The sequence below is a fragment of the Cydia splendana genome, chromosome 22, assembly GCF_910591565.1.
Source record: "Cydia splendana chromosome 22, ilCydSple1.2, whole genome shotgun sequence".
NCBI lineage: Eukaryota > Metazoa > Arthropoda > Insecta > Lepidoptera > Tortricidae > Cydia > Cydia splendana.
The window spans coordinates 13,045,389-13,071,179 of NC_085981.1; the positions used below are offsets into that span (position 1 = coordinate 13,045,389).

Genomic DNA, 25,791 nt, shown 5'->3' on the forward strand with positions numbered 1-25,791 from the left:
TTGCTACTTGATTGCTACATTATCGACAACGTCTGTGGAGCCCATTACTTGCCATTACGTAATCAAAGAGAATATTCTATTAACCATTATTTTATTTCTGCCACTATGCAATGATGCACGAAATATACGTGCTATTGGACACTAGATGGCGTAAAAATTAAACATTTCCCGCTTTGTAAAGTTAAGGCAGAAAAACGCCTAAACAAATTTGACAGCTGTGGTGTATGAATTATTTTCTAATCTGTGAACGCTACTTGTCATGACAAAATTTTGTCGATGTTTTGGTGATAATAAAGCGTTTATTTCTTTAATTGTGAAATGTATTTATTTAAATTAACTATTGTATGAAAGATATTGCAATGGCACATGCCGACATGGGGTCAGATCAGTATTGTTTCGGGTGTTTGTGTGCGAAGGAAGAGAAGTCAATTTACTGCTTAAATTTACGAAACTCGGTACTGAAAACATTTATACAGGTATTTTATTATTTTGATAATTCAACAATTATTTTAGGCAAGATATTTCCATTCATAAAACATACCATGTATACATGTTGTTTTTAAGTATTCTGGCAAATAAAATAATTCTGATTCTGATATTCATAAAAACCTTAAGTGTATATATTCTTAATTATATTAAATAGAAATGTCCATATTTAACTACCCGTTTTCATTCACTTGACTCGAGTGTACTTTGAAACAAAAATATGAATATAATTAACAGAAAGTTTAGGTATGGATGTTTGCTCATAGTTATTTTTTTATCATAAGGGCCACCCCACATCTAGCGTCTTTCGAGCGTCGGCGTCTCGTTGGCGTCTACAACTCTATGGCCCTGCTCGACGCAACGTCGACGCAACTGCGCAGCGACGTCATTTTCCATAGCGCTGACCGACGCCGACGCCCGAAAGACGCCAGATGTGGGGTGGCCCTAAGAGATAACTTTAACCTGTCGTCTACCAAGCTGTCAAAAAAAAGCACCTCTCCGCCTGGAGATCTCCGTCAATTTTTTTTAATGAAATGAAAGCTGCTTTTCTCCTGCCATTTATGTCGGGTGCAAAAAAAACGGTCATAACAAATACGGGGTCGTGTGGGGCGCGGGAGCCAAGGGTAACGAACAATTGGCCGGAGATCTCCGACCTGGGTAGACGACAGGTTAATATTGTAATAAAAAAATATTAAACCTACTCTGTATGGCTGTTTAATGTTTTTATTTGTTATATTTCAGGCTGAATGTCTGTTCCTCTGCTTCCTCTGTAAGCGGGCCCAACAACAAGCAGAGCTGTTCATACAAAATGTGCAAAGTAACCAGATTCTACTAGAGAATATACACAGTGTATGTATTAAGTCCGTACACGGTGGGAAAAAGTTGATAAATGGTGAGAAAAAATTTAAGTAATTTGAACTTTATGTAATTTTATGTTCAAATTTATTCAATAAAATATCTTGAGTTATCAACTTCTTCCCGCCATGTACATTGTACGTAATTTACTTTAGTAAAATTATTAGAATAATGTATTATTGTATTAGGGTGGTATTCCACCAACTAATGTGTATTTTGTCTCAAATCTCAAAGAATGAGATGCAATGACATTGTACCACGATATTGGACAGATGGAATACCAGTTAGAGGTTAAAGGCGTTAATCATAAACACCTGTTAAGTCTAACAAACAAGACCTTCATAATTGTTTGTCCTTTTCCATCATTTGTGATAGAAAGGGACAAAATTTAATAAAGGTTTGCTAAGTTTTATGAACATGGGGGTAAGAAAATATGGCAATAAAACAAGATAAGCAAAGTACAGTAAATTTTTGTCGATTTCCATCTTGATTAATTCACACAGTAATTTTTGCATGGTCATGCCAGAATGATACATACCAGTCAAAACCATAGCTAGTAGGAGTAGTAGGTATGTCCGGATGTTGAAACAGTAAGCTTTTTGCCCTGAATTTAATACCAGAGATGACTAAAAACAAAGTCTAAACCGTAAAATCATTTTAATACTTCACACTTATTTGTTTCTTTAACTTGTATTTTTTCAATTAAAATCAAAATAACATACTACATTTTTTATATCATTTCAGGTAGAAGATTCAACCATTCACTCAGTCCGCACACAATCCCGAGCACCGCATCAACTATCCTCAATGTCTCTAGACATTATAGAATTAGGAACAACAAAGTCAATGGAAGAGGAGTCCTATTTCGTCTACGACCATCGGGGGCCTAAAGTCAAACAGGAGATGAAGAAGGAGGGAGCAACGTTTGAGGAGTATGATGATGTGAATACTGGTTGGTATTATCTATGCAAATACACGCAAAAAAAAACTGCATTCCCATTGCCAGGGAGGTTTTGGGATACTACTGAGCAACTTTTACTATGGGACCAACCCCAAAATCGCAAATAATTTTTGCTGTTTCATACATTATGGCTGGTCCATTTTCTATGGGAGGGTAATTTTTTTTTCACGGGATCGGGGTTGGTCCCGTAGTAAAAGTTGCTCAGTATGATTCCAAAACCTCCCTGGCAACAGGAATGCAGTTATTTTTTAGCCACCGTGTATAAAATAAGGCGGTGGAAGTTTATTCCAGCACTTCGTAGCAGTATAACGAAAACTGCCTCGAAATTCTGCGGTATTATACAAATGAAAGTTAATAATAATCTTTTAAACTTTCAGATTTCCAAGAGCCTTTTGTCAAAGAAGAAGATTTTCCTCTAAAGGAGTTATTAAAGGAAGAGGTAATGATGATGGAAGTGGATCTGAAGAGCCTCAAGAAAAGCCTTGGAAAGGACAAGTACAAGAAAAGAAAAGTTAAGAAGGATATAGAAATAAAAAAAGAAGTTGAAGGTAGGAATTTAATACAATTTTAGCTTTTCTATCAAATAGGGTCATTGTGCTAGTTTTCGTCCGGTGTCAAATTCCGTCCACTTGACGAAATTTGAATATCTTCTTTGCTGCACAAATTTGGACTTATTGCATCCTAAACAATTTATCTATCTACATAAAAAAAATATTTTGCAAGTAGCAAATTATAAATGAAATGTATTATTTACTAATCCGTCAAGTGGACGGAAACTGACACCGGACGGTAAACTGACGTAATTACCCTATAAGTCTTAGTCATTAATTAAAGCGTTCAGTGGCGTAGCTAGGCGTGGGCGAAGTGGGCCCTTGAAAGAAAAGGGCCTCGCAGATGCGACTTCGCCCACGGCTACATTAATTCACGCTACGCCACTAAAAGCGTTTAGTCCGGTGGCCGGCTGCATGAAACAAACCTCATCAAAAAATAGAATATACCTACCCTGTAGAGGTACCTGACATTTAGTAGCTTCCAACGCACTTGGTCGGCCTAGGCTTAACCTGGCAGATTTTGTACAAATAGCAAAAACGTTGGACAAAAATTCATCAAAAAAAACCTCATCGAAAAATAGAATGAAACTTGTATGGTAGGATACCTGACCTTGAGGACAGTAAAAAAAAATTGGTCGGCCAGGCTAAGGTGAGGACCTTAGCCTGGCAGTTTTTGCAGTCCGACCAGATTTATTGGGTCACGTGAGAGCTACAATTTACCTCATCGAAAAATAGAATGAAACAAACGGATTATAATAGCTAAAATAAGCCTGTTGACGTATGTCTTGGTCGGCCTCACCTTAACCTGGCAGTTTTTGCAGTCCGACCAAATTTATAAAAAAATCAGCAAAAATTTTTTATCGAAAAATCGTATGAAACTGGTATGGTACGATGGCTGCCTTTGAGGACAGTAAAAAAAAAGTGATCGGCCAAATCCTGTGTTGGCAGGTTCCTGTGTCCGACCAATTTTGTGGTACCACGTGCGAGCTACAATTTTACCTCATCGAAAAATAGAATGAAACAAACGGATTATAATAGCTAAAATAAGCCTGTTGACGTATGTCTTGGTCGGCCTCACCTTAACCTGGCAGTTTTTGCAGTCCGACCACATTTATAAAAAAATCATCAAACATTTTTTATCGAAAAATCGTATGAAACTGGTATGGTACGATGGCTGCCTTTGAGGACAGTAAAAAAAAAGTGATCGGCCAAATCCTGTGTTGGCAGGTTCCTGTGTCCGACCAATTTTGTGGTACCACGTGAGAGCTACAATTTTACCTCATCGAAAAATAGAATGAAACAAACGGATTATAATAGCTAAAGTAAGCCTGTTGGCGTATGTCTTGGTCGGCCTCACCTTAACCTGGCAGTTTTTGCAGTCCGACCAAATTTATAAAAAAAACATCAAAAAATTTTTATCGAAAAATCGTATGAAACTTGTATGGTACGATAGCTGCCTTTGAGGACAGTAAAAAAAAAGTGGTTGGCCAAATCCTGTATTCGCAGGTTCCTGTGTCCGACCAATTTTGTGGTACCACGTGAGAGCTACAATTTACCTCATCGAAAAATAGAATGAAACAAACGGATTATAATAGCTAAAATAAGCCTGTTGACGTATGTCTTGGTCGGCCTCACCTTAACCTGGCAGTTTTTGCAGTCCGACCAAATTTATAAAAAAATCATCAAAAATGTTTTATAGAAAAATCGTATGAAACTTGTATGGTACGATAGCTGCCTTTGAGGACAGTAAAAAAAAAAGTGGTCGGCCAAATCCTGTGTTGGCAGGTTCCTGTGTCCGACCAATTTTGTGGTACCACGTGATAGCTACAATTTACCTCATCGAAAAATAGAATGTAACAAACGGATTATAATACCTAAAATAAATCTGTTGACGTATGGCTTGTTCGGCCTCACCGTAGCCTGGGAGTTTTTGCAGTCCGACCAAATTTGTGGTACCACGTGACAGCTACAATTTACCTCATCGAAAATAGGATGAAAAAAAAAAACGGATTATAATAGCTAAAATAAACCTGTTGACGTATGGCTTGTTACGGACGGCTTTCATAAATTCAATGTGGCAGTGTGCGGCAGAATCCACTTGCATTAAGAGATGAAATGTATAAGATCAAATGGTTTGAAGGACACATAACGCCTTTGCGAGTCGAAGAAATAACAATAGATAAGTCGGAGTCTGGGGAAAGTTCGTCAGACTTCGACTCCGAAGATGATTATGATGAACAGTAATTATTAACAATAAAAGGGTTATTCCCACTAGTTACCACCAAGTTCTTATCAGTGGTAACTACTGGGAATTATTTTCCCACCTTTTACCACTGGTAACTACTGGGAAAAAAAAATCCTAGTATTTACCACCAACTCGGTTTGGTGGTACCTACTGGGAATTTTTATTCCCAGTAGTTACCACTGGTAAAAGGTGGGAATTTCTTTTCTACAAACCGAGCTTCGAAGGAGAAATGCTACAGTTGATGGAAAAAAGGCTGATTTGATGCAAAGATAATCACTTAATATATGTGAGGTTATCTTGCGTATTTTACCGTTTATTAAAATTTTGGAAGGCTCACGTGCAGTTTTTCCTCTTATATTACAAGTGTTCGATTGAAAACTAAGCTTTGGTGTATACCTGGATCACCTGCATGTACAAGAAGGCGTTTCATATACGCCCGCCCATCAGATAGGTACACAAAGTCATGATGCGTATGGAATACAGCATGTGTGGCCAAGCCATTATGCCCTAAATTTACTACTTCGTTAAAACTTAGCTTACCTGTGTATTTACTCTTTCCAAAATATTTATCTTCCTTAAAATGCAGCCTACACAAACGGTCTTTGTCATTTGCCTTAGTTTTTGGTACTCAAAGCTTTTTCTCACCGATTTATGCATATCGGGTCCTTGGGAAAAAAGGGAGATCCTATAGGTATATTTCCACAATTTGTCGCACACTATTGCAGTATTGTGGAGAAAAAAAAACATACAACCGAATTGATAACCTCCTCCTTTGGGATTTGGAAGTCGGTTAAAAAAGGAGAATGTTTACAATTTATTGGAAACAATGTATGTGATTTGACAATGACAGCAACTCCACTATGGAGGCGCCACCTGGCGTGATAAAATGTTAGAAAAGTAGGATATACGATTCAAAACTTGTCAAAAATCGATGAAAACCTTTTTATTTTTGACATCTGTGAGACATCATCTCAACGTAAGTGTTACTCTGAAGCCACGTCAGTAGTTAGAAAACGTTATTTAGATATTAGATAGATTTATGAATAAAATTTGAACTGAATGTTTTCTTTTTTTTTAAAGCCCTCTAAGACCTCCATGGACCCATTTCCTTATGACTTTTTTCAGTTAGCATTATTAAGTTAAGTTCAAGCTGCGAAGAAACCATATTTTCAATATAGAAATTATTATTCCTTATAAATGTGGTCGGACTGCAAAAACTGCCTGGCTAAGGTGAGGCCGACCAAGACATACGTCAACAGGCTTATTTTAGCTATTATAATCCGTTTGTTTCATTCTATTTTTCTGATGAGGTAAATTGTAGCTCTCACGTGGTACCACAAAATTGGTCGGACACAGGAATCTGCCAACACAGGATTTGGCCGACCACTTTTTTTTACTGTCCTCAAAGGCAGCTATTGTACCATACAAGTTTCATACGATTTTGCGATAAAAAATTTTTGATGATTTTTGTATAAATTTGGTCGGACTGCAAAAACTGCCAGGTTAAGGTGAGGCCGACCAAGTCATACGTCAACAGGCTTATTTTAGCTATTATAATCCGTTTGTTTCATTCAATTTTTCGATGAGGTAAATTGTAGCTCTCACGTGGTACCACAAAATTGGTCGGACACAGGAACCTGCCAACACAGGATTTGGCCAACCACTTTTTTTTTACTGTCCTCAAAGGCAGCTATCGTACCATACAAGTTTCATACGATTTTTCGATAAAAAATTTTTGATGTTTTTTTTACAAATTTGGTCGGACTGCAAAAACTGCCAGGTTAAGGTGAGGCCGACCAAGACATACGTCAACAGGCTTATTTTAGCTATTATAATCCGTTTGTTTCATTCTATTTTTCGATGAGGTAAAATTGTAGCTCTCACGTGGTACCACAAAATTGGTCGGACACAGGAACCTGCCAACACAGGATTTGGCCGACCACTTTTTTTTTACTGTCCTCAAAGGCAGCCATCGTACCATACCAGTTTCATACGATTTTTCGATAAAAAATTTTTGATGATTTTTTTATAAATTTGGTCGGACTGCAAAAACTGCCAGGTTAAGGTGAGGCCGACCAAGACATACGTCAACAGGCTTATTTTAGCTATTATAATCCGTTTGTTTCATTCTATTTTTCGATGAGGTAAATTGTAGCTCTCACGTGACCCAATAAATCTGGTCGGACTGCAAAAACTGCCAGGCTAAGGTGAGGCCGACCACTTTTTTTTTACTGTCCTCAAGGTCAGGTATACTACCATACAAGTTTCATTCTATTTTTCGATGAGGTTTTTTTTGATGAATTTTTGTCCAACGTTTTTGCCATTTGTACAAAATCTGCCAGGTTAAGCCTAGGCCGACCAAGTGCGTTGGAAGCTACTAAATGTCAGGTACCTCTACAGGGTAGGTATATTCTATTTTTTGATGAGGTTTGTTTCATGCAGCCGGCCACCGGACTAGTTTGTATTCCTTTTATGCCCATGATCTTTTTTTTTTTTTTTTTTCATAAAAAAAATGGGCAATAATAATATTTTCACCTCAGCAGCTCGAACTTCGAACGAGAGTACTTTGCTTCTTAAAAAGTCACACTGAGTGTGTCTTAGTCAGTGAGCAAAATGCGATTTTGCTCACTGAGTGAGACAAAATGACATTCAAGTGACCTTTATAGTCAAATGTCATTTCAACATGCGGGGTCTAATACAAGTTCGATATACTTGGGTTCTATTATCTCTGTCCCTCTAGGTATGTTCTCACTGCTTAGGGTGAAAAATTTTGTGTACTACACGAGATCAAAGTTATTTACATCTCGTGCGCTTTTGAATCCCTTACTACGCTCAAGATTCTAAATTAGATTCACTCGCTACGCTCGTGAATCTATTATAGAATCTTTCGCTTGCACGGGACTCAAAATAAGCACTCGAAGAAATATCGAACTTTGATCTCTTGTTGTACAAATAACTATTTTTATTACCTATGTATGGTGTTCAAGCTAAAAAAATACAACATAAAAAAAAGTATGTGACTTGGTCTTGGGAAAATGCTTGCAGCATGTCTTTTTGTTTACATTATTTTGAATCCTAATGAAATTAACTATAGATTATTTGTGGACATTATATCCGTACTAATCTAATACGCAGGTCATACCCTGGCTCGAGACTTTTGTCATTTAACCCTTTCGACGCCGTGTCTAACACAAAAGCTGTCATTCGGACGCCACGCGCGTCACCGAAGTGTCAAAACTGAAATTGAACTTTATGCATATGCACGTAGGTCTATGTTGCTCTGTGGTCTGTGACGGATTAATCTGTCTTTGGCGTTGGACCTTCGGTGCGGATATCCGTCATTGGCGTCCAAAAGGTTAATATGGACTACATATAGTGAATAGATTCAGGCGTTACTTTGCGGAAATCCATATTAATCAAAACCAAAATATTACTTTGCTAATCCGCGTAAAGATAACGTGCTAGTCAATCAGTGCTAACCCGTTATATGTACTTACTTGCGTATTTTTTCCATGCAATTAATGTTCCTACCGTCCCACCGCTAATATAAATACGCAAATAAATATAACAAACCACCACCAAAACAACAATACTCGACACGTGTTTCGCCTCATTTAAAAATACGCAAGTAAGTATAACGGGTTAGCACTGATTGACTAGCACGTTATCTTTTCGCGGATTAGCAAAGTAATATTTTGGTTTTGATGGACTACATATTACAGAAATGACAGAATGCGAGATAGAAACAATCTACATAACCCGAGAGCAATGCTTCGAGGAGCGCGCTCAAATGGCGCGCGACCAGCGCTACCTGGCCTCCACGTACAAGTGCACAGACTGCATTAAAGGGTTCAACTATAAGGCGAGCTTCCACAAACACCTGGAAAAGCATAGCGAGGTACGTTTGATTTATTTAAACACCTATTACTTATTAAACCCAACACAAATATTTTTTTTTTACTTTTAACTGACATTTGAAAAATAAGATAGATACCTACACCATCTTTTGACTGGGCATGCATGAAACACTGTGTTTTTATTTTTATTTTTCTATATATATTTCACGTACAGCAGTTTAAACCGCTATGTTTATATTTTACATTGCCTTGTAGCTTTGTAATTCAGTCTTCTTACGTACATACTTATGTAGGTATGTATGTTCAAAATTAACATTTTATTTCTACTTTCAGAGCAATGGCGATTACGAATGTGATGTATGTAAACAGAGAATGAGTACAGAAGATAAACTGCTCTGTCACAAGAAATACCACGAAAGGTGGGTTAATTATTTTTGATCATTTTTTAAACAACGCTATCAGAAAACTAAATTTCAATGATAATGATGATGAATACAATACAATTCATTTACTGGGGTTCTAACTATAGTTCGTTTTTTTAGCATTAGAAATAAGGTAAACAATCTTGATGTGTCTTTTAATTGAAAAACACATTTTAAAAATAAGTAACGGCAAATATGTAACAATTATGAATCCAATACGATCATTTATATTCTTCTGCTTTCATAAGTAATAGTTTTTGATTTTTAAAAAGCGTTTTTCAATTAAAATACATGTCAATATCGCTTACCTTCTAAACGAACTATAGCGACATGGATAATTTTTTAGATTAATGTTAAAAGAGCCTTTGACCGATGTTTGAATTCCAGCGATTTTTAGGGTTCCGTACCTCAAAAGGAAAAAACGGAACCCCCCTTATAGAATCACTCGTGTGTCTGTCTGTCTGTCCGACCATTCCCCCCCTTTATCTCCGAAACTACTGGGTTTAAAATTTTGAAATAATACACAAAATAGTTCTTTACCTATAGATGACAGGAAAACCTATTAGAAATGTGCAGTCAAGCGTGAGTCGGACTTAATTACTTAGTTTTTGATCCGACCCCTACGGGTTTTTAAAAGACATTTCATTCAAGTTCCACACAAAAAAAATTTTGTTAAAAATTGGGTAATGTACGGAACCCTTGGAACGCGAGTGCGTCTCGCACTTGATCGTTTTCTATTTTTTTTTATATTGCTTGTATGACAGACGGTACCGCTGCCCCGTATGCGGCCTGACTCGAGTCAGTCGACTAACAGTCAAGGACCACTACTCGGCCTTCCACTCGGCCAGCCATCACAGGCACTGTCCACACTGCGGGAAAACTTTCAAGTAGGTATTTATAATATTGCTTGTATGACAGACGGTACCGCTGCCCCGTATGCGGCCTGACTCGAGTCAGTCGACTAACAGTCAAGGACCACTACTCGGCCTTCCACTCGGCCAGCCATCACAGGCACTGTCCACACTGCGGGAAAACTTTCAAGTAGGTATTTATAATATTGCTTGTATGACAGACGGTACCGCTGCCCCGTATGCGGCCTGACTCGGGTCAGTCGACTAACAGTCAAGGACCACTACTCGGCCTTCCACTCGGCCAGCCATCACAGGCACTGTCCACACTGCGGGAAAACTTTCAAGTAAGTATTTATAATATTTAATTAATTTCAATCTTGGATAACAGACTTCGTCTGGATAACAGACTATTGCTGAATTTTGTAGGTTTTTTGATATTTTACTAACACAAAATCAAACAAGACAGGTTTAACATATTCAGCGCCAAGAACGCGACTGTCGGGTACACTGTTCGTAGCGACTACGCGCTTCATACGGCGAAGAAGTGGCTACGCGCCGTGAGCGTAATCCGTAGGACACTGAGTGCTACGGCTAGTGGCAATGAATGTGTTAACGCCAAAGAAGAGGTTCTGAACCCATATTCTGAGGAGTATGCCATCTTACATAATCCTGATTTTTAGGGTCAATTTGAGAATTCTTAATGTGATTTCTGTGGGTGACATTTTACCATAAATTACCACGACTGGTAGTGTAACCTCGCTCGTAATAATCCATTTCGCACGTAATAGTTATTTACGATACAAGTGCGGAAAAGAAGAAATTCGAAACTGGTGGCGATAAAATAAAACACGACCGAAGGGAGTGTTTTAAATCGACACGATTTGCGAATTACCTATTCGCAAGTTTCGCAACTCGTCACGTTTAATGGGGTTGGCAACTGTAAAAGGTTTGCATAGATGACGCCATCATAGCTTTCCCCTGTCTTTCGTCTTGTTTTATGAGATTTAGCTTAAAGCGTTCGCATCCAGGGCATAAAATTCCAATAAAAGAAATTGACACAATTCTAGGGCAAGCTATGCTGGCGCCATCTCACTACACCTTATAAAACAAAGTCCCCCGCCGCGTCTGACAGTTTGTGTGTTTGTATGTTTGTTCGCGATAAACTCAATAACCACTGAACGGATTTTCATGGTGTTTTCACCTATTAATAGAGTGATTCTTGAGGAAGGCTTAGGTGTATAATTTGTTAACCCGCGTGAAGCCGGAGCGGGTCGCTAGTCTAAAATACTTCGACCGGCCAACCCCATTATGTTGATATAATTTCAGACGCCAGGTGTCGTGGCGGAAACACATCGCCAACGTGCACGGTCGCGCACGCGTCACGTGCGCCTACTGTGAAAAGAGCTACGCCAATAGGGACGTGCTCAAGGCGCATATGATTGTGTGAGTCCTATATTTTGATTAAGACCTTTATTAGTAAGGTGCAGGGGGGTTATTTAGACTGCAGGGTAATTTATATTAATCGAAATATCTCCCATGTTTTACATTATTAACTAAAGTCACACAACACATCTTTTTCGCTATCTGGACATAACTATATGGCACTCTAGTTAATAATGTAAAACATGGAAGATATTTCGATTAGGTAGTTTAAATAATCCCCCTGCACCTTATAAGAGTTTTTGTTTATAGTAGTGAGAAGTAACTTTTCGCCATAAAAAAAATTATATTCTTATTGGCAGTCTGGCAAACAGCAGATGCTAAAAGTACCTACAGAATTTTTTTTACATTTAACTAACCTTTTAAAGTTTTAAGACCCACCAAATAAAATTTTCTTATTTTTAATTTGAGCCTTGTTCTATTGTATTCCAGTCGACATCCGACAGAAGTGTCGGCGGGTGAGGTGACCAAGTCCCACGTGTGCCAAGAGTGCGGGATGGCCTTCAAGGCTCCTTCGCAGTTGAAAATACATAGCGTCAAGCATTCGCTGTCCAGGGATTATTACTGTGTTGAGTGCGACAAGTAAGTAACGAATAGTCGACACCCGACAGAAGTGTCGGCGGGTGAGGTGACCAAGTCCCACGTGTGTCAAGAATGCGGGATGGCCTTCAAGGCTCTCTCGCAGCTCAAGATACATAGCGTCAAGCATTCGCTGTCCAGGGATTATTACTGTGTTGAGTGCGACAAGTAAGTAATGAATAGTCGACACCCGACAGAAGTGTCGGCGGGTGAGGTGACCAAGTCCCACGTGTGTCAAGAATGCGGGATGGCCTTCAAGGCTCTCTCGCAGCTCAAGATACATAGCGTCAAGCATTCGCTGTCCAGGGATTATTACTGTGTTGAGTGCGACAAGTAAGTAATGAATAGTCGACACCCGACAGAAGTGTCGGCGGGTGAGGTGACCAAGTCCCACGTGTGTCAAGAATGCGGGATGGCCTTCAAGGCTCCCTCGCAGCTCAAGATACATAGCGTCAAGCATTCGCTGTCCAGGGATTATTACTGTGTTGAGTGCGACAAGTAAGTAACGAATAGTCGACACCCGACAGAAGTGTCGGCGGGTGAGGTGACCAAGTCCCACGTGTGTCAAGAATGCGGGATGGCCTTCAAGGCTCTCTCGCAGCTCAAGATACATAGCGTCAAGCATTCGCTGTCCAGGGATTATTACTGTGTTGAGTGCGACAAGTAAGTAATGAATAGTCGACACCCGACAGAAGTGTCGGCGGGTGAGGTGACCAAGTCCCACGTGTGTCAAGAATGCGGGATGGCCTTCAAGGCTCCCTCGCAGCTCAAGATACATAGCGTCAAGCATTCGCTCTCCAGGGATTATTACTGTGTTGAGTGCGACAAGTAAGTAATGAATAGTCGACACCCGACAGAAGTGTCGGCGGGTGAGGTGACCAAGTCCCACCTGTGTCAAGAATGCGGGATGGCCTTCAAGGCTCTCTCGCAGCTCAAGATACATAGCGTCAAGCATTCGCTGTCCAGGGATTATTACTGTGTTGAGTGCGACAAGTAAGTAATGAATAGTCGACACCCGACAGAAGTGTCGGCGGGTGAGGTGACCAAGTCCCACGTGTGCCAAGAATGCGGCATGGCCTTCAAGGCTCCCTCGCAGCTCAAGATACATAGCGTCAAGCATTCGCTGTCCAGAGACTATTACTGTGTGGAGTGCGACAAGTAAGTAACGAATAAAAAAATCACAACTTTTACTTATTCGTTATCATTCTTTCATATATTGATGGTTGATGTGAAGTCTCCTAAAATTGGTATTTAATTTTACTTTTCTTTTTTTCTAAGAAGATATGTAAAGATGAAATTTCGTTAAAGTTAAATTGGTAAATCGGCTAGAACCACACGCTTTTCCTTAGATCAGTAGATCTAAACCGTTTTACAAACAATACAAATTTTTAACACTTTTCGTAGTCACAGGTGCTCGATTACTCACAGGCTCGTCGGTTTAAACCAGACACTGCCTCCCTCCCTGTTTCGACAATAATATTCCATTTTACAACTTAATTTTAGCTTGAATTGTTTTACAGGAGTTTTAAATCGGCATCAATACTAAAACATCACTTGAAAACGGCGTCAACTCACGTTAGCTACACTGAATTACCGTAAGTAATTAGCTCGAACTATTTAGACGACAACGGTTTCACTCACTTGCACGAAGTGCAGCCGTCGCGAGCACTCGAGCCTGAGGAAGGACCCCCGACGGGCCCGAAACATGTCGCCAATAGCGACTAAAAATTCAAGTGAGTGAAACCGTTGTCGTCTAAACAGTTAAGTAATTAGTTTTTCCACAAAAAATATTCCCGCTGCCTATATGATTTTTGACTAATATGTAATAAATAAAAGTTGTTAGCGAGGCATGTGTTCAAAACTGTTTGACCACAACTGTATTGTCAAGATAGTAATGTGGATAATTCTGAACACGTGACAATCGTGACATATTTAGCTAATTCTGTACAATTCAGTGTTTATTTTCTTTTGCGCGTTGCGAAGTGCATCGCTAGTCTTACAACCACATTTTTACAATAAAATAGTACAATCAAGTGTAAAACATGCACATACATAACTTACTCAAAAATATGTCCCATAGTTCTTAATTCGCTGACATAAGAGCTATACATATTTTATATTTTTATTTTTTTATTTATGTGTGCACCCATATTTTACGAAATATTTTGTTTTTGATCGATTTCCCAGTTTGGCCTGTGAACACTGCGACAAGCGGTTCGCGATCCGACGCGACCTGGACCGACACACCAACCGCATACATCTCAACATCAAACCGTTCCAGTGCGACCGCTGCGAAAAGGTACCTAGCAGCATTATATATACAGATGTAGTACAAAATTGTTTTCCATCGTATTTTCTCGGAAACGTTCGTATTTGTCATGCTAATTCAGTCAACCTCAGTACTTTTTGTACCGAGACTGACTGAAATAGCAAGACATCGTTCGTACGCTTCCGTGAAAATACGATGGAAAATAATTATGCACTAAATACCTACGTAACTGTCACATTTTTGACGTGAAATGCTGAAACATGGCAACAATTAGGTATGGAATTTTTTTTGTTCCATTTAGTTCTACTATTTTATGTGTGCGACATAAAATAGTAGAACTAAATGGAACAAAAAAAATACTACTGTTTTTTTGTCAGTTTTCCCCAGAGGTGAGGAAAATTCCCAGTGGGAAAAATTCAGCTTTATTTCTGCCTGGTTTAACCATTTCATAAGTTTCATAAAAAAATCCTTTTATTATTCTTAACCTATTACGTCTACGATTTAAAATGTCTTATTTTGAATATAACTCATCAATACACTTTATAAAACAAAGTCCCCCGCCGCGTCTGTCTGTATGTGTGTATGTATGGTCGCGATAAACTCAAAAACTACTGAACGGATTTTCATGCGGTTTTCACCTGTCAATGGATTGGAATGGGATTCTTGGAAGGTTTAGGTGTATAATTTGTTAAGGTTTTGTGTAACCCGTGTGAAGCCGGGACGGGTAGCTAGTGATGAAAAAAATAAAAATAACTAGGTATGTTATTGTTTTCAGGCATACGTGAACGCGTGGTCTCTGAACGAGCACAGACGACTGGTACACGAGGGGTTCAAGCGACCGCTAAAATACCCCTGTCCCATGTGTGACAAGGTTTTCGACGTAAGTACCACTTGGATACATTATTAATCTAATACCTAGTCTATCTTTAGGCTCCGTCACACAGGTTTTGCGGGCGGCGCGTGAGCGGGGCGCGCCGCTTTTACATATAAAACGCTCACACACACTCAACGCCCCGCCCGGAAAACGCGCCTGTGTGACGGAACCTTTTCAATCCGGAAGTCGCGGGTTCAAACCCCGACTCGTAGCAATGACTTTTTCGGAACTTATGTACGAAATATCGTTTGATATTTACCAGTCGCTTTCGGTGAAGGAAAAGATCGTGAGGAAACTGGACTAATCCCAAGGCCTAGTTTACCCTCTGGGTTGGAAGGTCAGATGGCACTCACTTTCTTAAAAACTAGTCACCTACGTCAATTCTTGGGATTAGTTGCCAAACGGACCCCAGGCTCCATTGAGCCGTACCAAAAATGCTGGGATAACGCGAGGAAGATAATGATACCACTTGGATACATTAGTAATCTTTTTCCCTACTCGTCTTTAATGGTTGAATTAAGACTTCGTATACCAAACTATTTATAGCGTTCGTGCCTTGGCAAAGAAGTTTAATTTCGCTTTTCAGTCGTGTTCGATTCTAAAACTTAAATATAGTCTGACAAGCAAAGTATGTCAGTAGCAATGTACAGCAAAGTGAAGTAGCAACTCAAACTCAAAGCTAACTCAAAGAGCAGTATTGCGTTAAGAAAAGCAGCAATGTACATCTAACCAAAACACGTAATTATCATAACCTCAAATTTTACTAATATTTACGATCAACGAGCATGATTGTACATTGTAGGCACCTTGACTTTGCTCAAGTTTATGCACAATCTTATTTAATATATTGGTATTTAAATATTTAATGGTGACAGCAGAAACTCCTCTTGAAATAGCAACGATTCAGAATGTAAACAAACAAGATGATGTCTGTCATTCACGATCGACACACCACAGATAAAACACAGATGACACGCGATTTTGGAATTATTCGAAAACAGTGTTGCTAACCCGCGATTTTTATTTTTTTTACTGCTGACAAGAATTGCTTGACCAGCTACGAGTATATAGTTTTTGTCCCCAGCGTAACCAGATCCTCAAAGGCCATATTCGGACCCACACCGGCGAGCGGCCCTACCAGTGCAGCCGCTGCCCCGCGCAGTTCACGCAGGCCAGCATACTCGGGACACATGTCAAACTTATACACCTCAAGCTGACTAGAGACGGCAGACCTAAGGCTTTAGCTAGCAAATAGTCTAGTAGCGTAAGCTGTAACGCTTTAAAAACCGCAAATCGATGTGCAGTTTAGCCGTTTGGCACTCGCATACTACAGGTCATAACAAAATTTTTGACCTCTATAGTTCGTTTTTTTTAGCATTAGAAATAAGGTAAACAATCTTGATGTGTCTTTTAATTAAAAACACATTTAAAAAATAAGTTACGGCAAATATGTAACAATTATGAATCTAATACAATCATTTATATTCGTCGGCTTTCATAAGTATTAAATTTTGATTTTTATAAAGCGTTTTTCAATAAAAGACTTGTCAAAATCGCTTACCTTCTTGCAAGTTCTTTCTAATGCTAAAAAAAAACGAACTATAGTATACGTGTGCCAAATGGCTAAACTGTACATCGATTTGCAGTTTTTCTTTGAAATTGGGGTCGTACGGCTGCCGCTATAGGCTTAGACAATGGTTTAGTCATACCAGTATACTGGTGATGCATGTCAAGCTTACATAAGTGAGCCAATAAGCCCGTTTAAAAATCAATTTTACCATCCTATTTATTTGGTTCAAATTCATGTAGCAGCTCATTTGATAAAAACTTATTAAAGTAAATAGGCAGGCAAACATTGCCTAGTCTAAGAAATCGATCTGAAAACAATAGTTTTATTTATAATTATTTAACCTTTTGAACGCAACAAATTTAGTTTTGTGAATAAATAATGCCAACCTAAAAGTGTGGTGTTTTTCAGTAGATTTTCATCAAAAAACGATCGACGTCAAATGCCGTCTTTGGCGTCGTTGTCACGATTTTCCTTTGGTCCGTTTTCATAACTATGGTTTTCGTAACTGGCTGCCAAAGAAGATTAATTTTTCCTATTTCATAATTAATTATCAAACAAGAATTTACTTTCTGGTTTCGTAATCGAGTTTCGTAACTGGTTATGAAATAAGATTTTTTTTTCTGTTTTCGCCTGGATTGGCTACGAAATATGAATTACTTTTCGCTGCTTCGTAATTAGTTATCAAACAAGAATTTATTACTCTTTTAGTAATCGAGTTTCGTTATTAACTTCGATATATTTTTTGGAAGTTAAGTTCCCCTTTTGTTGCCAATTTACCCTGTGAGTGACTGACTGGGTAAATTGACTACAAAAGAGAAGAGAGCAACATCCAGGCTCTTTCTGTACCAATTTTGATTAAAAAAAAACTTAGATACAATAAAAGTACCTACATAGATATCCCTACAGTAAATTAGAGAAAATAAAAATACGAATATTGTAAATAATCTACTTTAATTTTCTAGATTTGTATAGAAACAAAAGCTTGTTAAAACAGAGTACCCTTAGTAACAGTAAAATAAAAGAAAAATATGACCTAACTTCCTTTAACAAAAAATATAATTTTCACTTCGTAATAATTCTTCTTAGTCTAATCTAATACATAAATGGAGCAATAATCTCAACGCAGTGCCCGGTAGTTATTTTGTGTCGTTTTACACGAAAAGGTACTAAGTGTATCACACGAAAATGTCCAATTTCATAATTGAAAATTAAAAAAGAAAAAGTAATACGTTTTGATAATTAATTACGAACTAAGAAAAAATACTCGATTACGAAAGCAGAAAGTGAATTCTTGTTTGATAATTAATTATGAAACAGGAAAAATAAATCTTCTTTGGCAGCCAGTTACGAAAACCATAGTTATGAAAACGGACCAAAGGACGATTTTGCATTGACGTCAATTGCCGTCTGTGGCGTTCAAAAGGTTAATTTTAGGCGAACTGATTATAATAAGCTAGATTTAGTCCCAAAATGCCATAATATTGTTAATATATTTTGTTTTAATTGAAAGTGTTGTTATTTCTTGATTTATCCCAGTCTCAAATATTTATTGATTGTTGTCGAGATATATGGGAAAAAAAATTACCCTAAAGTATACTGTTTTAGTATACTGAATTGTCAATCGTCAACTTTGACAACTACCACGGCCCAACACCTTATACCAGGGGTCGGCAAACCGCGGCTCTAGAGCCGGATGCGGCTCTTTGGAAGTTCAATGCGGCTCTTTGGAAGTACAATTGCGGCTCTTTGGAAGTACAATTGCGGCTCTTCAAGTGACCCAAAAATTTAACACTTGAGGGTCCTTAGACTTCTAAAATCAACATTTGCGGCTCTTTCAGCTTCCAGTGATTTCTACATTTTCTACTGCTGATGGCTCTTGTGACCGCCGAGACCGAAATTATTCATATGATTGCACCTTCTCATATGTACCCGGCGGAGAAAAATGGGAATATACCTTTCTGAAAATGAATCCTATGTTTAGTGTGAAATAAAACAAGCAAACCTCTATTTATAATCTAATTATTATTTTCAAAAATATAGGAAACGTGAAACAATAATTTAACCGCCTAAACATAAATAAGATAAACATTTTCATCACAAACACCGGCCGGGCCGGGGCCGCGAACGCACTCATTGACCATCATTTAATTTTCCATCACTTTATAATTATTTAACGCTGCACGCTGTTTCAGTTGTTCAGTTTAAGATCTAACAGCCCGGCCACGACATTGCGCGACCGGCGACGGCGGCAGCGGAACCCATTGGTTGGAGCGAGACACAGTGATCGGACCTTTCGTTTCCACCTATGGTAGTCGTTGCCGCCGTCGCCGGTCGCGCAATGTCCGGGCCGTGGCCGGACCGCAAGGCTAAGTGCAATTTTAGGTATATTCCCATTTGTGACCGCCGCCGCCAGATATGAGGCAGGTACAGGTGGGAATGGTTCACATGAATGCACCTATTCCGATCTATGCCCGGCGGGGACAAATGGGAATAGACCCAATTTTAGGAAGTCATTCAATAAGTAACATTTTCTCAATTATACGCTCCAAACTTAGTTATATAAAGAAAATATTTCCACCAATCATTTTAGCGACTTTCACACTATAATTTATACTTGTTAAAAACGATCCCCACATAACATTCACTTATCTTAATATGTTTCAACTGAAACATCACACATAGTACAATTCTTGTTCTAACCACATTAGCTTGCCATTGAATTTCAATCTTATTACATTACACGTAAAGTATACCTATTACAGTTAATACTGAATACAGATGTAGTGCGTAATTGTTTTCCATCGTATTTTCTCGGAAACGTTCGTATTCGTCATGCTACTTCAGTCAACGTCAGTACTTTTTGTACCGAGACTGACTGAAATAGCAAGACACGTTCGTACGTTTTCGTGTAAATACGATGGAATATAATTATATTAATTATACACTATATCTTAGTAGAAAATTAGAAATCTACTTGATGTTTTCGTTAGAACAAGAAATGTACTAATCATTCTTATATTACTCTTGACATGAACATAATTAAATATTACGATTCCTTGCGATTCATGATTTCTTAAGTAACTCACGTAAGATTCGTATAACTTAATCTATACAATAAAAATGTACAAAATGTACAATGCATTGGAACTATAAAATATAGGTTTTACGCGCTTTTACTGTAGTAAGTAAACTATTGATATTGTCAGGAATCTTGTCCAATAGGGAATATTACGTAAAACTCTGCTTAGGGGGCGCCACTAACACAAACTGTAAACAAACCGCCTTGAAGCATCAATGTAATATTTATTCGCAAGAAAAAATCGTGAAAACTTGTCAAAAAACTGTTTAAGGCATACTATGTTACTCTATGGTTTACGGTTTGAGCTAGTGCTTCCTCTGGCGGCAGAACATTGCAGTATTACTCCCTGTTTTTAGAGCACCGTACAAAACTTTGTTCACGGTGCTCTTATGGGATCACTTCGGTCTTGCAAATCGGTTAAATGCGTTTTTCTCAAAGACCGTTTGATGTAGGTACCTGAAATTTGGAATAGTTATGGCAAGTACCATCACTAACACTGTGAATAAGTCGAAACTGCTTATTTCTGATTTTAGGGGGAAATTTAGGGGGTTAGAGGGGTAGGCTGAATTTTATTTTTCTTTATTTTTATGTTATTATAAATTGCAGCTGAAATACAGTTCTATCTGTGTAGACTGGAATTACTTGTAATAGCAATCTTATTTTATTGTTCCAATACAAAATTAAAAAAAAAAAATATTCGTCACGGACTGTTTAATAATGTCAATGAATAAGCAAAATCAATGAAAATAAATACCGTTTGTCTGCAATTTCCTTACAAAATGTATCATTTTTCATTGATTTTGAGTAATTTTTTTAATTTTTTTGTAAATCAATATTTAAATAATCCTTCTTTAGTCTTTCTCAAGATAAATTGTGAGCAACACTACCGCCATCTATACAGACATTAAAAAATAACATTATTTAAAATGGCGTAACAAACATAAGTCTTTCACATATTTTACCTACATATTGACACCTGGGTGCCTAGCCTTGATGCCAATCGTTTGCGCCGTAGCGAACGATACGGTAATCTCTCCCTATCACTCTTCCATATTAGTGCGACAGAGACATTAGCGTTTAGTACGCTACATAGACAGAGAACCAATACTAAGTATTACCGGTCTAACCAAAGTTTATTTTGTTATTGGTTACTTTCCGAATGGTTCTACTTTTGTACCGATTTGGTATTAGTTGTTCGATTGGTAGCTGACCCCGACCGGCTAATCCTTTGTATATTGTTAAGTAAAACCGCACATGCCACTACCTGCAAAAAAGGGTCGTTAAATTCTAATTGGCACCTGAGCGCGGGCTACTCCAACGCTCAAAAAACCAGTGTAGGTGCGCTCTCCGACAACGCGCCTTTGTTAAGCATCTCGATGACACATTTTAGACTGGTTCTGTAGCGCTCGACTCGCCGGCACTCAATAACCATAGAGAGACCACACAAGAAGTGACAAATTATTTTTCCATTTGTTCATTTTGAATATTATTGCAATTTCCATAGGAGTTGTAATTAAATAACCGGTTAAAGTGACCGATGAACCGACGCACCGATTTACTTAACACATTCAACACCAAGAACCCGACTGTCGGGTACACTGTTCGTAGCGACTACGCGCTACATACGACGAAACCATGGCTACGCGCTACGAGCGTAACCCGTAGCACTTAGTGGTATTGAATGTGTTAACAATAGACAAAGGATTAGCCGTTCGGGGCCAGCTACCAATCAAATAACTATGCTAAGGGCGTCCGCTAGCGTCGGGATGCACGGAGCGGGCGCACGCACGCGGGTGCCATTGTAAGTAAAATCTGTCGCACGCGTCCGCGCCAGTTAGCAACGCTCGTATTTCGTCAACCCGCTCCGTATAGTTCGTAGGTTTCTAATAGAGCCCTATGGCTAATCCTATTGTCTATTGTTAAGTAAAACCGCTCATGCCACGTGCCACAGCCACCTGCATAAAAAGTACAGTACTTCGGTTACTGAGTGCCGGCGAGTCGAACGCTACAGGACCAGTCTAAAATGTGTCATCGAGATGCGTAACAAAGGCGCGTTATCGGAGAGCGCACCTACACTGGTTTTTTGAGCGTTGGACTAGCCCGCGCTCAGGTGCCAAATGGAATAATTAAGACCCTTTTTTGCAGGTAAGTAGCACGTGCGGTTTTACTTAACAATAGGATTAGCCGTCGGGCTCTATTGGAAACCTACGAACTATACAACCTCGCCAGGTAACAGACGCCCTGAGGGCCATCCCACACCCGAGCGTCGGCGTCTGGTCAACTCTATGGCTGCTGCTCGACGCAACGTTGGCGCAACTGCACAGCGTCGCCATTTTCCATAGCGCTGACTAGACGCCGACGCTCAAAAGACGCTAGTGTGGGGTGGCTCTAAATAACAGATCGGTTGGACAGGCTCTCTATATATTCTGTGCCAATTTTGTATGGAGACTGAAGTGTAAGAGGCAAGGGGGTGCGTTCGGATACTATACTCCACTATTCTTTAATAATACTGTATCTTTAACTAACGTAACGTATCGGGTAGCGTCGTACGCGAGCTTTTACAATTTTAACACAATTAATTGTTTCTAAAACAAATTTTAACCTTTTCGACGCCGTGTCAAACACAAAAGCTGTCACGCGGACGCCACGTCACCGAAGTGTCAAAACTGAAATTGACCTTTATGCATATGCATGTAGGTCTATGTTGCTCTGTGGTCTGTGACCGATTAATCCGTCTTTGGCGTTGGACCTGCGGTGAGGATATATCGGTCATTGGCGTCCAAAAGGTTATATTTTACATTTTTCTTGTATGTAGATGCTAAAATAAGGTATCTGGCCACTTTTAGTTACTGGGCGCCCTAGACTAAAAATGAATTCTATTCACCTATAAATAGAATTCATTTTTGGTTTGGGGTGGCGAGTTACTAAAAGTGGCAAGTTACTGGCGAATTAACCTATAGTGTTAAAAATGTTCCCGGGATTTGAAAATGTATACACAACACTTGATTGAATAAAGCTAGCGTACGAATTTTCACATTATTCTGTTTGAGACAACGCAACTAAAGGGGCCCACTGATTACCAGTCCGCCGGACGATATCGGCCTGTCAGTTGTTCGGAGCTGTCAAATGATATCGTCCGGCGGACTGTTAGTCAGTGGTCGGCTTAAGAAGATTGACTTAACTACAGTAGTTGCATCACTTTGCACCGCACCAGATTTATACCAGGGAACAACTTAGAAAAAATGTTTATCCCTTTATAAGGCATAAGGGGCTATTCATAAATTACGTCATTTCAAATTAGGGGGGGGGGGGGGGGGGGGGGTCTGGACATCGGGTGACGGTAGCATGAAGGAGGAAATGAGGTCATTTGAAGCATGATTTTTGGATGATTATAGGGGGGGGGGGTCAAAAATTGATGACGTAATTTATGGACAGCCCCTAAGGGTGTCAGAAATTATGTGAAATTGAACCCTAACACCTTGAAACAAAGTTCTAAATCATGTGGGAAATAGGTTTACCCCACATCAACTTTACAGCACATCTTTTATTTATGCGATTTCGGCTAAGGGGTGAAAAAACACCCCATAATCTATTTTATGGGGCTAAATAGGAAAGTACATTTTTCAAATTGCTCCCATTTAGGCGAATATTTAAATGATAACCTTTCCAAGCTCTGGTGATAATGATGTTGGCGTGTGGGTTAAAATAAAATAATAATAAATATTAGGGGACATCTTACACATTATTTAAATATTTAAATTGGTGCGGTGACATTAGGTGCTAACTGATGTTATTAGAAATATGTCAAATACGTTTCAGAAATTTTGATTATGTATTTACAGGTTTAGCTTATGATGACCACTATTGTGTAATTTAAAAAAAAAGCGAATTCAAAATCAAATATACATATGTATATGTAATTTCAGTAATTAATTATTTAATTTAAACGCAGTGGCCACAACAATACAAAATGGTGGACTTAAACTATTAAAAAAATCACAAAACATCTTTAAGATCTACTACTTAATTAATCTAAAAGCAGAGACGCTTTCCACATAGATTTTCGTACATTGACCCTGTTTCTGTCTCTATTCCACGCGCATAAATAGCTGTCAAGCTCGCACAGTGACATTGACAACCGGCATCATGGCAGCAACAGGTCAATGTACGAAAATCTATGTGGAAAGTGTCTTTGCTTTATACGAATATATATTTACTCTTAGTGCAACTTTTAGAAATATTGTGTGAATATTTTTATCTTGTTTAAAATTTTATTAACTATAATCATTTTCGTAAAATTCTTTCAAATCACACGACGCAGCGAAAAACAAAATGGAAGCCATATTTTCGCCAAAAAACTTATTTTCTTTTATCTTTTAATTGTTATAATTTAAGTTTAATGATTAAATAAGAGGAAAAATCACTGGGTTTTAAATAAAGAACTGCGCTTTCATTCATACCTCTTAGCCTCTAGGAGACCTCTTATGCCTAGACTATGTACATGTTAATACCTAGGACTCAGGACAAGGCCCGGACACGAGGGAAAATGCACCTTACTACAAGGACTTTAGGTATATTGTCATTGATTACTGCTATGGTTACTCTAGGCTAAGATACAAGAGACAGTTTAAAGGCAATGTTTGAACATTTTAATAATATAAGCCAAATAGTTATCATCATATCATATTGTGGGACCAAATCATTGGTCTGATAAAGCTGGTACAGTTTGCAGCGGAAGTTGCTAAGCGGGCGAGGTGTTCAAAATTAACTTGACCCGCTCTTATTCTCTTAACCAGCGGTCGGCAACAAGCGGCCCGCGAGCCCCACTGGCTATTTTGTATGTAATTTTGTCAAACAACAATGTCTGATAAAGTCACACATATTAACAAAAGTGCGGCCCGCGTCAACTTCCTTAACTACTATGTGGCCCTTGGCTGCTAAAAGGTTGCCGACCGCTGCTCTTAACAATAAAGTCGCGTCAAGATCATTTTGAACACCTGGCCCGCTTAGCAACTTCTGCTGCTGACTGTAGTATTAATACATTTTGGCTTGTATTAATACTAAAAATTTGAGGCACGTCAAATGTATAAGTAACTTAAAAATAGCCATGTCAGATAAACGTCAATCCATACAATGTGTATGACCATTTGCCGCCTATATACGACAGAGGAAAGCCTTTTAATGGCTACTCCGTTTGGTTATATCCTCTAAGTGTATAACAAAAGTAAGCCAAAATACTTTTATCATACATTTAGAGGATATAACCATAAAATAAAATAGGCGGCCAATGGTCATACACATTGTATGGACTGACGTTTATCTGACATGGCTATTTTTACGTTACGTATACATTTGACTTGCCCCTCCCCAGCAAAAATCGGCAGACTGTTTTGTACCGAAAATTACAGACAAGGCGTCTCCGTTTATATCCTCTAAGATCATACATGATACAATTCCAATGGCCAAAAGATATTCTCTACAATAGCGGTATTATTTAAATAAATTATTTAAAATGTCCAAACATTTGACTTTCACATTTCGAGCTACAAGTAAGTAACCAACAGAGTAACAGATATCGATACTACTTCGATGTTGAAAAAGTTTGAAATATTTTCGGTAAAGCTCTGTTTTCCTAGGATAGCGGTGCCGTCATATAGCGGCCGTCTCCATACAAAATACTACGGCATCCATATTTAGCCGTATTATTTTGTATGGAGACGGCCGCTATATGACGGCACCGCTATCCTAGGAA

At 38.7% G+C, this 25,791-nt stretch overlaps 1 protein-coding gene across 2 annotated transcripts; it reads left to right on the top strand.

Annotated features, from left to right (window-relative positions):
• The first annotated feature begins 192 nt into the window (after nt 1-192).
• Nucleotides 193-17,752, top strand: LOC134801419 (zinc finger protein 737-like). Of its 2 annotated transcripts, none has more exons than XM_063773968.1 (13): nt 193-476; nt 1,228-1,335; nt 2,086-2,293; nt 2,680-2,850; nt 8,830-8,996; nt 9,289-9,374; nt 10,450-10,572; nt 11,555-11,671; nt 12,101-12,250; nt 13,768-13,842; nt 14,435-14,546; nt 15,292-15,396; nt 16,475-17,752. In XM_063773968.1, the coding sequence occupies exons 1-13, from the start codon at nt 345-347 to the stop codon at nt 16,643-16,645; spliced, it is 1,725 nt and encodes a 574-aa protein (XP_063630038.1). In that variant the 5' UTR covers nt 193-344; the 3' UTR covers nt 16,646-17,752. The 2 variants fall into 2 exon arrangements, with proteins under 2 accessions (XP_063630038.1, XP_063630037.1); XM_063773967.1 differs by having other exon boundaries at nt 194-476; nt 8,821-8,996.
• The last annotated feature ends 8,039 nt before the right edge of the window (nt 17,753-25,791 follow it).